This window comes from Parasteatoda tepidariorum, chromosome 4, assembly GCF_043381705.1.
Source record: "Parasteatoda tepidariorum isolate YZ-2023 chromosome 4, CAS_Ptep_4.0, whole genome shotgun sequence".
Classification (NCBI taxonomy): domain Eukaryota; kingdom Metazoa; phylum Arthropoda; class Arachnida; order Araneae; family Theridiidae; genus Parasteatoda; species Parasteatoda tepidariorum.
In genome coordinates, this window is record NC_092207.1 from 26,789,795 (window position 1) to 26,801,842 (window position 12,048).

The 12,048-nt window shown below is 27.5% G+C and overlaps 1 protein-coding gene across 1 annotated transcript in view; it reads left to right on the plus strand.

The window, feature by feature from the left end:
- LOC107441250 (collagen alpha-2(IV) chain) overlaps positions 1 to 12,048 on the plus strand; it is a 73,262-nt gene that overhangs the window by 22,671 nt on the left and 38,543 nt on the right. The window contains exons 10-15 of the mRNA XM_071179644.1: positions 916 to 993; positions 3,747 to 3,866; positions 5,027 to 5,080; positions 7,216 to 7,278; positions 10,010 to 10,054; positions 10,926 to 11,045. Of these exons, the coding sequence (XP_071035745.1) occupies positions 916 to 993; positions 3,747 to 3,866; positions 5,027 to 5,080; positions 7,216 to 7,278; positions 10,010 to 10,054; positions 10,926 to 11,045 (480 nt within the window). The remainder of the gene's footprint in view (positions 1 to 915; positions 994 to 3,746; positions 3,867 to 5,026; positions 5,081 to 7,215; positions 7,279 to 10,009; positions 10,055 to 10,925; positions 11,046 to 12,048) is intronic.

Consider the following 12,048-nt stretch of genomic DNA (forward strand, 5'->3'; position numbering starts at 1 on the left):
ATCAACGGGAAGTTAATTAAATACAGCATCGTATCACGCATCGAATTTATTGAAATATAATTCTTACTCGTCTACGTCAACTTAGATTTATTATTTGATTATTAATTTTATTTTAACCATGAGATATTTTTGTTTTGTGTACCTGGCAACTTCGAATCAAGATTAGTTTGTTCATGTTCTTCATGGCTTCTTGCCTGTCTTTGTGCTAATAAGTAAAAACTATATAGTGAAAGAATTGAAATCTTTGTGAAAGAATCTTTTTGTAAGAATATAGAATGTTTCACTAAAAAGCATTGATACTTGACGGGCTTGGTTCACTCGAAATAGAATGGAAAGAACAGTTGCTACTGCAAACAAATGCCACGTTTCAACAACCAATTATGATCGAGTTACCCACACTGTGTCACTTGTAGGTATCCCATTCTTCTCTTAACCCCTTCTTTCTCGCTCCCGTGAAAATGACGGGGTGAGTTTTCAACCGCTATTTCTCGCTCCCGTGATATTGACGGGCTGGAGTGTTCAGTAGTAACGCGCCAATAAGAATAAAACTAATTCATTTCTTCTGCCCGGAAAACATTTTATTTCTCTTTTGACACACCTGATGGCAGTAACAGAATATTTTTAAGGTAATTGTAGATAATTAGTTTATTTTAAACTAGTTACAGCACTAATCAAGTACGTAATACAAATACAAAGGCCAAAAAATAGGCGCTTTTATGACCGTTTTCTTGAAAATTAACCGATTGTTAAGGGGCCAACAGTATAACACCAAGACTAGTTTCTATAAATATTTATGCTAATTGTATCAAAACATCTTCATTGCATTTTTACTGTTAGAGACAAAATTAAAAGAAAATGTTATTTCCTTACAAAGGGAATGTTTTTCTTAAGTTAACAAATGTTTCCTATTTATAGGGGCAAAAAGGAGATGTTGGTTTTCCGGGACCAAAAGGTAACATGGCTGTTGGTTTTCAAGGAGAAAAGGGTGTTGTTGTAAGTACTATTGGTGCAATAATTTCTAATAAAAATCAGATTTCATTAACAATCTCCTTATGTCACGTCAGTGTGTGAAAATTTCTAAAATAGTAACAACAGGTTCAAAAGTGTTTTTTCAAAAGGTGATTAAATTGTACACCTTTCATCGCAAAATGATTTAAAATTACTAATTTTGAAACGTTATTTGGAAATTAAAATTATTATTAATTTCTTTTTAAAACTCCTTCTGCCATTTTCCAGTAAATTTTTTAGCAACTATTTTATGCTCACAAAATTAATCTTTTCTAAGTAATTTTCGAAAACATCATGATTAATATCAGCAAATATATTTGAAGTTTCTAAATATGACTTCCTGTATTTAATAAAATGTTTCTTTCAGTTTTGGGATATTCTAAAAACACATTTTTTTTAAAGAATAGAGAATAATGGGAAATCTTAAATATTGGTGTCTAGACAAATGAGGTATTGTTTCCGATGTATTTTTCTTTTTTTTATTATCACGGAATCGAATAAACTAAGTATGAAATAATTTAACTAATAGTTCAGAGCGTGATATCAGTCTATTTTGTATGATAAGATTTAAATAATAGTTTTACTGATCTTCGGTCATGACTATATAGTAATTATTTTTGATGACACTATTTCCATATCGAGATTATTTTATTCATTACCATTATGTAACTACATATATTTCAGCCATATTCTCTTTGAAATAATAAGTTAACCCTATTTATATTTCAATTTTGTAATTATATATTTGTAATATATTTGTAGTACTTCAATTTTGCAAATAACTATTTCAACTAAAGTTTGTCTTTCGACGCCTTTCTATTTGAATGCAAATAATTTTAGTTTGTACTGGAGTCGAATTTTTAGGACAGGATTTCAATAACAGTTTTATTTATCTTTCGTTGCGACTATTTAGGAACTATTTACGTGGACACTATTTTCGTAACGTAATATCTTCATTCATTATTGAAATGTAACTACATATATTTTTGTCATGTTCTCTTTTGAATAAGTTTTAGCACCATTTATATTTTAATTTTTTAAATGCAAATAATTTTAGTTTGTTCTGAAGTCGAATTTTTATGAAAGGATTTCCAAAAACAGTTTTATTAATCTTTGGTTACGACTATTTAGGAACTATTTTCGAGGGCACTATTTTCTCAACGTGATAATTTTATCCATTATCGAAATGCAAATACATATATTTCAGCCATGTTCTTTTTGAAATAAGTTAACACTATTTATGTTTCAATTTTGTGTATATATATTTCAACTAAAGTTTGTCTTTTGACACCTTTGCATTTAAATGCAAATAATTTTAGTCTGTACTAGAGTCAAATTTTAATAACAGTATTTCACCGACAGTTTTATCAATCTTCGGTTACGACTATTTAGAAATTATTTTCGAGGATACTACTTTTGTAATGTGATAACTTTATTCATTCTTGAAATGTAACTACATATATTTCAGCCATGTTATCTATTTCATTTAAAGTTATTTTTTTGACGACTTAGCATTTAAAGGCAAATAATGCTGTTCCTGATCCTCAAAATTATGTATCTAAACTAGATCATGTCCATAAACCTCGAACAGTCTAAGAGGAAAAGTTCTGAAAAAACTTGTTCAGGGTAAACTAAAGACATCCCTAAATAAGAACATATGCTCCCTGATCTTTACTACACTAGGTGCAGGTTTTAAAAATATTTCGTCTTTGTTCATAAAAGAGGTAAAGAGGCTCTTCAGGTGGTTACGAGCTAAACTTGATTTGTAAGTTTCTCCTTAAAACTAACTCCACTAAAGCTATGATGTTTCCTTAAAAGTAGAACCCCACTAGGGTCATATATCTCGAGTACTAGTCTGAGAGATATTCAGAGATCTTTAGGAGTTTTCTTGTACTTGGAGAAGATCACACTAAAAATGAAAAAAACAAATATTCGATTAAGCTATCTTAAAAGAAGCAGTCTTTGCTGAAGAACTGATACAAATAATTTTTGAAATTATTGGAGTCTCAAATTGTAGTTAAATGTCGATAATTTGAACAAAATATTTATTGTTATACTGAGGAGCATGTCCATTACTTCATTCAAGCTTTGGGCACCAGTCATTGCAATGGTCGGTACTAAAAAATAATATGGTGGAAAATAAGAGAATATTAAAGTTATTTATAATAATTCCTGCATGACAGCATGTTGTTGATATTCGTGTATAGCATAATTTAAAATTAGACACCGTTATTAATTCTTCTTAGGCTTTAAAAGACATTGCTAAAATTATTCCATATACTAATTTTTATACCAAGAATAAGCTGAACTAATAACTATTTTATGAAAAGTAAAAAAAAAGTGATATCTACGAATTATTAAACTTAGAGAATAATTCAAATTTAAAAGTTTCTTATACATCCCTGGGTAGAAAAAGTATTAAAAGCTTTTTCTGCATGGGATGAAAGGATCAAAGGCAAGAATAATGAATTCATTACTACTTCTATTAATAAATGTCACTATGTAATTCAGAGCCAAAATTTTAATTCAGTGTAATTTAATCTGATCTCAGTCTGATTTAATTTGAAATTTTTGTGCCTAGTTTAAAAATAACTGACTAACAGATTTTTTTAAATGCGTAATCATTCGTTTCTATTATAGAAATAGCTTATTTTAATTTGTGTCCCCACTTTTTTTTTAGTCATGCAGTGCAGCTTGATTAATTTTGAACTCATGTAACATGAAAATATTTTTTAAAGGGACTTAAAGGATACTCAGGACCTCGAGGACTTCCAGGAAGATGTTCAGACGATCCACAATTCAGAGGAAAAAACGCTACTGTAGGGCCACCTGGGCTTCCAGGGATGAAAGGATCAAAGGCAAGAATAATGAATTCATTACTACTTCTATCAATAAATGTCACTATGTAATTCATAGCCAAAAAATGTAATTCAGTGTAATTTAATCTGATCTCAGTCTGATCTAATTTGAAATTTTTGTGCCAAGGTTAAAAATATTTGATGATTTATTTTAATGGTATTTTATTCTTAATTTCAATTACATGTAGTTTATATAATATGCGGTTAAATATGTAATTCAGAAAGATAATAATATGAAAAATATACAAATGCGGAAGTAAAAAGGGGACTTAAAGCAGTAATTTAAATTAATTCTAAGTTACCTAAATTTATTAAAGTACAACAAAAAACGAGAAATTAGTTTCAAAAATTCAGATGAACAAATTGGATGTAAATAATAATAAAAATGATAGTAATAAATAATAATAATAAATAATAATGATGCTAATAAATAATAATAATGTATAATAATGATACTAATAAGTAATAATAATAGATTATAATGATACTAATAAATAATAATAATAAATAATAATAATAAATAATAATAAATGGGATGTAAAAAATAATGATACTATCAATCAAAGAAATTTGAAAAATCTATTATGTTGATAATTTAATAATATTCATGTCATTATATGAAAAAAAAATACTGTCTGATTTGATATGTCTTTTTACTTTGAATACGTTCAATAATTTATTTTAATTATTGTTAAGAAAATTAGCTTTAAAATTAGTAAATTAAAATGCTCTTAATTTTTTTATGCTGTCTTTAAACTATAATTTATATCTGATATTTATTTAAAATTTAATTTAGACACTTATACTAACAGTTTTTCGAATTGTCTCTGTGCCAAATCTAATGGCTAAAATATTTTTGTACGCCTGGACTGATTTGTAATTCATTCCTTTTTATCATTCCCATCTACAAAAAATGTCCCGTTGCAACGTTTCCTTTTATTATATCAGTAATAATTATTACTTTACGAATCATCGCAAAATAAATATAACATTTATTATTTATTACTTACAATTATTTTTTATTATACTCTAATTTCAAATCACATTTTTATTTCTACATGCTTTACTATATTTATATAGAGTAAGTAAACAAATTCTACTACTTTTTGATTTTATAAATTTGTTTTCGAATTTTTTTTTATTAATTACTTGTTTTTCAGGGTGAACCAGGGGAAAGGGGTGATAGAGGTTTTGATGGAATTCCTGGAGTGGCAGTAAGTAACAACAAATTTTGTAATGCAGTTTTATAATTTTGTAACAAATTTTGTAATTCTGATATAAATACAAAATGCTTGTCTTGTTAGAAATAAAGGCAAAAAACCAAACAAATACAAAACAGGAACTGAAAGGAACCATTAAAAAAAGGAATTCATTCGTAAAAATACGAAATCAATGAACTCATTCATTTGCTAGGTTCGAGTAAAGAAAAAAAAATTTCTCAGTGTTTTTTTGGGAAGAATCGCTTAACAATGACTCAATAATTAAACTGCAATCAGCTCGTGGCTCAATAATTTCACGATCTTTCCAAAAAGCATTAAAGTAATTTTTTTCAGTAAAGTTACTTAAATTTAAGAAAACAAATTATGGGACGTCAGAATTTAGGGACTCATGTTTCCATTTCCATTCTATTTCAAATATGGACGATTAAATTTACTCTGTAAAATGTTAAAAAAAATCAGGAAAAAAATTGTTTTTGAACGGAATCACTTAAGAAAAATTGTAAATTAGATTGATACAAATGATTCTGATTGAGCTGATTCTGAAATTTAATGTTTTAATTGTTTTTATGAACTTCAGTATCACGCACGTGTAAGAAACTCTTTTCTTTGTCTGAATTTTAATTTATTGGAGTATTTTCTTTAAAAATATTTTAAAATATTAAGAGTGGTCGATAAAGGTTATAACTTTGTAGCCTCAATAAAAATTTCCAGATAAGCAAAAATAAAACTTGTGCTGAAATGTAATTAAAGAATTAAGTCCCAACCGTTCATTAAAATTAAATAATTATGGATATCTGCCACGCGAAACATAGAATCAGATCCTCAATTGAAACTAACTCTAGAGATGCTTCACAAGCCATAAAAAGAGATTGATTATCTTGATGCAAATCTAGTGACTAATGTTGTCCATATCGAAATGTACTGAAATGGGTAAAAAACGTTGCATTTTTATTATTTTGTATATATCTAGGAGGCTCCGCCTTTGCTCGCTCCGCTTATCAACCTCCTAGTTTGCTTTGCATTTATCTTTGTTTTTCTTTTAAAAAACGATAAGAAATTTCTGTTAATAAATTACATATTGATATTATATTTAATTAGATATTATTATTCTGCGTAAGAACGTTTTGTTAAAATGTTAACTCGAACTGAATAAATGATTACAAGGACTCAAAAAATAAACTGAATTTAAAAAAAACAAAAAATTAAATTTAAGAATGCCGACGTGTCACGCATTAGAAATGAATAAATGAGAAGAAATTTTACTAGTTAACGAGATTTATACCAATTATTAATGATGATTATCATGTCATTGTATAATTTCAAATAGAAAATGGTTTTTATCCCTCTAGAATTATGTTTCTTATATTTATAAAAATTCCAATGTAAATGTTTAAGTTTATGTACGGCAACATCTAATATCTCCCATTTTTTTGCCTTCAGCATCAACTCTAGCATGAGCTTATGTTCTCGATCGAGATAAATACATTTTCCTAAAAAAATAGATAAATGGTCTTTGTTTAAAGCAAGAGAAATGAGAAAAAAATATTTAAAAAAAAAGAGAATTTTAAATTGCAAAGAAGCTTCAAACAAATTGGAATTTGGAAAAATACCCATGCTAATTTCATAAGTAAATATGACAAAATTACAATTCAGATCTATAGTTGCATCTCCACAGGCTGCAGAGCATCCCGCGTAGTATTTTTTACTATAAGTTTAGCAAGTCATAATTTTCGAACTAATTATCAAATGTTCATTTTCTATTTTTATCGTACTTGCTGTTCATTTTTCTCTAGATCTTCATAATTTTTTTCTTTGCATAAAGAAACAAAATGTAACGTTCAGTTCCAAACAAAGAATCACGGCAGCTTTTACGATTTTTTAAAACAATTATTATTTTTATTTTTACATAGTATAGTAAAATAATAATTCTTTAGCATAATAATTACGTCGTTTTAGTTACGGAGATAAATGCAATATTTTTGTAATGCCACCATTATTTTCATTGATTCTGTGGTTAAATTATTACTTTTGTAATACTGAGGAATTTCTACTTAGTTGAAAGTAGAAATTCCGTAAGTAGTAAGTAGTAATTCTGTAAGTAGTAAGTAATTGTGAAATCCTTTTAATAGGGTCCACCAGGAGATGTTGGAATGGTTGGTGAAAAGGGTCTTCCGGGTCATCCAGGTGCTAGAGTAAGTATTTTCTTATGCCCTTTGTTTAAATTATTGTAGTTTTACAGAAACTGGGCATAAATTGCATAGTTTTACAAAAATGATTTAATAATTTTTCTCTTCCATTAAGCAGTTCAATGCGCAGTGCGTGAAAAACTTTTGATTAAGTGACTAGGATTCAATCTTAATGGTTAAAAAATGTGATATCAAATATGATAAATAATTAAGGTACGGAATCGAAACTCAAAAACGCACTTTATCTTATCTGAATATACATAACGTTTTTTTTCTTTTTTTAATTTTATTTTTATTAAATTTGAATATTTCAGCATGTCTTTAGAGCTTTTAAAGCGAATCGAGAAATATTTGCACACAATTTTAAAATTCACTTATCCAAAGATTATGTCATGAAAAAGTAATTTTTAATAATTACTTATTATGTTTCATTACTTTATTTAATGATAGTAGAATTTTTTTTTAATTGTAAGGTGTGAATTTTTTTTATGATTTCAAGGAAACTCATTTTGAAAGGCAAAATACAAAATTTGCGCAAAATCAGTCAAATAGTTCCTGAGAAACCTAATTTTAAATAAGCGGCTTTTTTCAAGAACTATTAAACCGATTTCGTTCGACTTTTGTATTTTGCCACATGAAATTACATGTAGACTACACAGAATCTTTTAACCAGCCTCGTATCATAATTGCATTATCAACAATTTTAGTGACATCTGTGCTAACTATTTAGAGATAAAAATAAAAATTTAAAATTGTTTTAAAAGTATTTCTTAGCATGTGTATATATTTTTAGAAATTTTGACACCTATTCACTGAACTGATATTAATATCTAAGTTCTCTTTTGAACCAAAAATTTACAAATAATTATTAAAGTGTCCACTAAATGACTCTCTCAAGCGCAGCGTTAAAATTGTTTTAGAAATATCTCTTAGCATGTGTATATATTTTTAGAAATTTTGACACCTATCCACTGAACTGATATTAATATCAAAGTTCAGTTTTGAACCAAAAATTTACAAGTAATCTTTAAAGTATCCACTAAATGAATCCCTCAAGCGCAGCGTTTAAATTGTTTTAGAAATATTTCCTAGCATGTGTATATTAGAAATTTTGACACATATCCATTGAACTGATATTAATATCAGTGTTCTCCTTTGTGCCAAAAAATTATATAGAATTATTAAAGTGTCTACCAAATGACGCTCTAAAACGCAGCTTCTAATAATAACTAGAAAACAAAGTAGAGTAAAGTTTATGACCGAAAATGACAATATGCCCATTAAATCTAGGCTACACAAATTTTTTAACCTGCCTTATATCATAATTGCATCATCATTGATTTCAGCTACAACTGTGTTATTTCTATAAAGGATAAGGTCAAATAAAAGTTTTTTAAAATTAATCATAATTATTTTTTAGCATATGTATGTGTTTTTAGAAATTTTAACACCTATCCTTTTCTTTGGTATTAATATCAAAGCTCTATTTTTAAATTGCTGTTACGAATCAAAATAATGAAATAAGTCGAGATAAATCAACTGATTTCATACTGGTTATGTAATGTATACAAGTTACGGAAATGCTAATATCTCATAATACTTATAACAATATGTGCATTTCGATATTTTTTGCTGATTCGAAAGATTTTTTGTTCTTTCGTGTATTTTTACAAAAATTGTTTTCTCATATCAAAAAAAGAGTTTTTAAGAGTTGAAATCTTGGAAATTTAAATATTGATTGAATAAAAACTAAACGCTTTAAGAAATGTTTTGGGTTACACTAGCTTGAACTAAGTTTGAAACTGTTTCGACAGTCTATGGTTGAGAAAAAAAAATATTTTGGTAAACAGAACAAACTAGTTTCCTGTCATATATTTTATTGATAATAATTAAAATAAGGTCCAACAAACTACTTTTTAAAATTTTTTATAATAAATTCTAAAATAAACTGTGTTGAGTAAAAAGAAGGCACTTTAAAATTTAATATAAAATTTTTAATTTCTCTTGGTTTCACCAAGCAGGCTTGCTGATATTGGGCAGTGGCATTAGAAACAACAACATAAATGAACCCAAATGATAGTTTGTTGAATTTCTATTTACTGTGAAGCTAAACATATAATTTTCCATTTCGCACCAATTGCAGGGATTTCAGTTTCAGGTAGATTCAATGCGCATGTAAGCGTCAGATTCTTGTCGATTTAAAGATTGCCCTCAACATGCCTTTTTTCTCTACACAAGAGGCAAGGCATTGGCAAGCAAACTACATTAGCAATTGCAACTTCAAAAGAATTTTTTTAATAAATTTATTTTAATAATTGTTTTAATAAATTTATTTCAATAATTACCTTAATAAATTTATTTCAATAATTATTTTAATAAATTTATTTCAATAAATTTATTTCAATAATTATTTTAATTAAATTTCATAATTTATTTATTTTAGTAATTTAATTATTTTAATAATTTATTTATTTTAATTATTTATTTATTTTAATAATTTAATTATTTTAATAATTTTATTATTTTAATAATTTATTTATTTTAATAATTTATTTATTTTAATAATGCATTTATTTCAATAATTTATTAATTTTATTAATTATATAAATTACGCTTTAAGCAGACAACCTTCACTATCGAAATATTAAGTAAATTTCGATAGTGGTAAGATAGATATTATTGTATTTTGATTGATTATTATAAATGACATTTTCATTAAATGAAATTTCTCTTTTAGGGAAATGATGGTATTCCAGGGCCAATTGGTGAAATAGGATTTAAGGTAATTCTATCATATTTTTATTATATAGTTCCTTTAAAAATGACATAATTGCTTAATTATATCATGAATAAGTGTCATAAGTGCGTATCAATAATGTAATTTCCGTAGTTAAATTTTTTTAAAAACGCATTAGTGGAATAGCAGTTGTATATATAATATCACATTTTCTCTTACACATCACATATTTTTCTTTTTATAAAATGAAAAATTAATTTTATTTGAATAAATGTTTTCTACTTGAATAAAATGTATTATTGTCATACATTTATTTTGGTGTTATTCTCTTTCATGTATTATCAAGCACTATTTAATAAATAAAATTTTTATGAAATACAATGCTTGTTTTACAGTATTCCTTAAAAATTGAATCAATGCTCGTATTTAATAATGCCATTAAACATGCTTTGTGTATTAAATTACGCGTCATGATTTAAGCATAGCAATTTGTCTTAAGTTATTCATAATTTTTTTAATCGATTTTTTGCATGATTTTTCTTTAAATAAAATTGAGAGAAAACAGGAAGAACGATATTATTAAAACAATTAGAAAGTTTTCAATTTATTTTAAATGTTTATTAATCAATTAATTTGATACGGCTATGGTTTCATGTCTTTTGATTTTGGAAAATAAATGATTTTGATAATCTCTGTGAATAATTTATTAAAGGCCATATTTTTAAAAAATTTTAGTTAGTACGGATTTCGTACGCTTTTGTTAAAATAATTAGTTGATTATTAAACTTTTTTGTGATAATTGCTCATACAAAATAATTTAAAAATTAATTTTTTTAAACTTATTGAATTTTATCAAAATTTTGTTTTCTATATTAAAAAATATTTGATTTCCTTAATTTGTATATTTATTAAATAGGGGGACAGAGGAAACGAAGGATTACCTGGATATGATGGCTTACCGGGATTGAAAGGAGATCCAGGGAAACCAGGTTCTTATGGTCCTAGGGGATTTCAAGGTCCTCCCGGTTTACCTGGAGTAAGTAACTTTAATAAAAACAATCACCATAAATAAAGTATTACGTGTTAGAGGAAACATTACTGAAAAATAACATATAAATAGAAAATCATTAATAAAATAACATTTACATACATAACACAATATTATTGGGTTGTCCAGAAAGTATTATCGTTTTTACCAGCAGACTTAAGCATGTTTTTTCACAACCAACTTTACACTAAAATTGCATAATCATTATATCTTTTGACAGCTGATAGATTAAGTCTTGCTTGTGAAAAAATTCGAATGATTCTACCTAAGTTTGGTTAGTAAATTACGATTTGGTTAGTGCCCTTTAAGATATGGAAAGTGAAAAGCAGAATTTATGGCATATTTTTGCTACATTACTTTCGAAAAGGAAAAAATGCTGCTTAAAAAATTATCTGATGCATAAGCAGAGGTATTTTTTAATTTTATAACCGTCATTGAACAGCCAACCCTATCCTGGGTTTACAACTACCAATGTTCAACTCTGTAGCCTTGTAATTTTGAACCAAATCCAGAAGACAAGGGAACTTCTGGAGCAGTAGCCCCAGAGGTATTGATTTGTTGGAGGACTTTATGGCCCTGACAAATTTAACGTGCACCAGTCACACGGGGATTCTTCGACCGGTTGGATTCAAACTCCCGTTCTCTCGAACATGAGTCCAACGCCCTCCCAACTTGGGTATCCCGACCCTTTTGGAGATGTATTGACAAAACGCCAGTGCCAAAACTGTTTTTCACAATTTCAATCGTCCTGCAGTGGACTGATCGTTAAGTGGACTGATCGATCATTCCTCGTTAAACTGTTCTACCGTAAAGTGCTCGACTTCGCGTGCAGGTCGTCGGGCTACTGAAGAGGGGGTGCCATCCTCTTTGCAGAGGATCAAAATTGAGATGGCATGTCTTCGGATCAACCTCAAGGGTGCTTCCCAGACTGTCGCCAATAGCCCATCGTGCAGCTCTAGAGCGAAGTAAATTAACTACAACAACAACAACA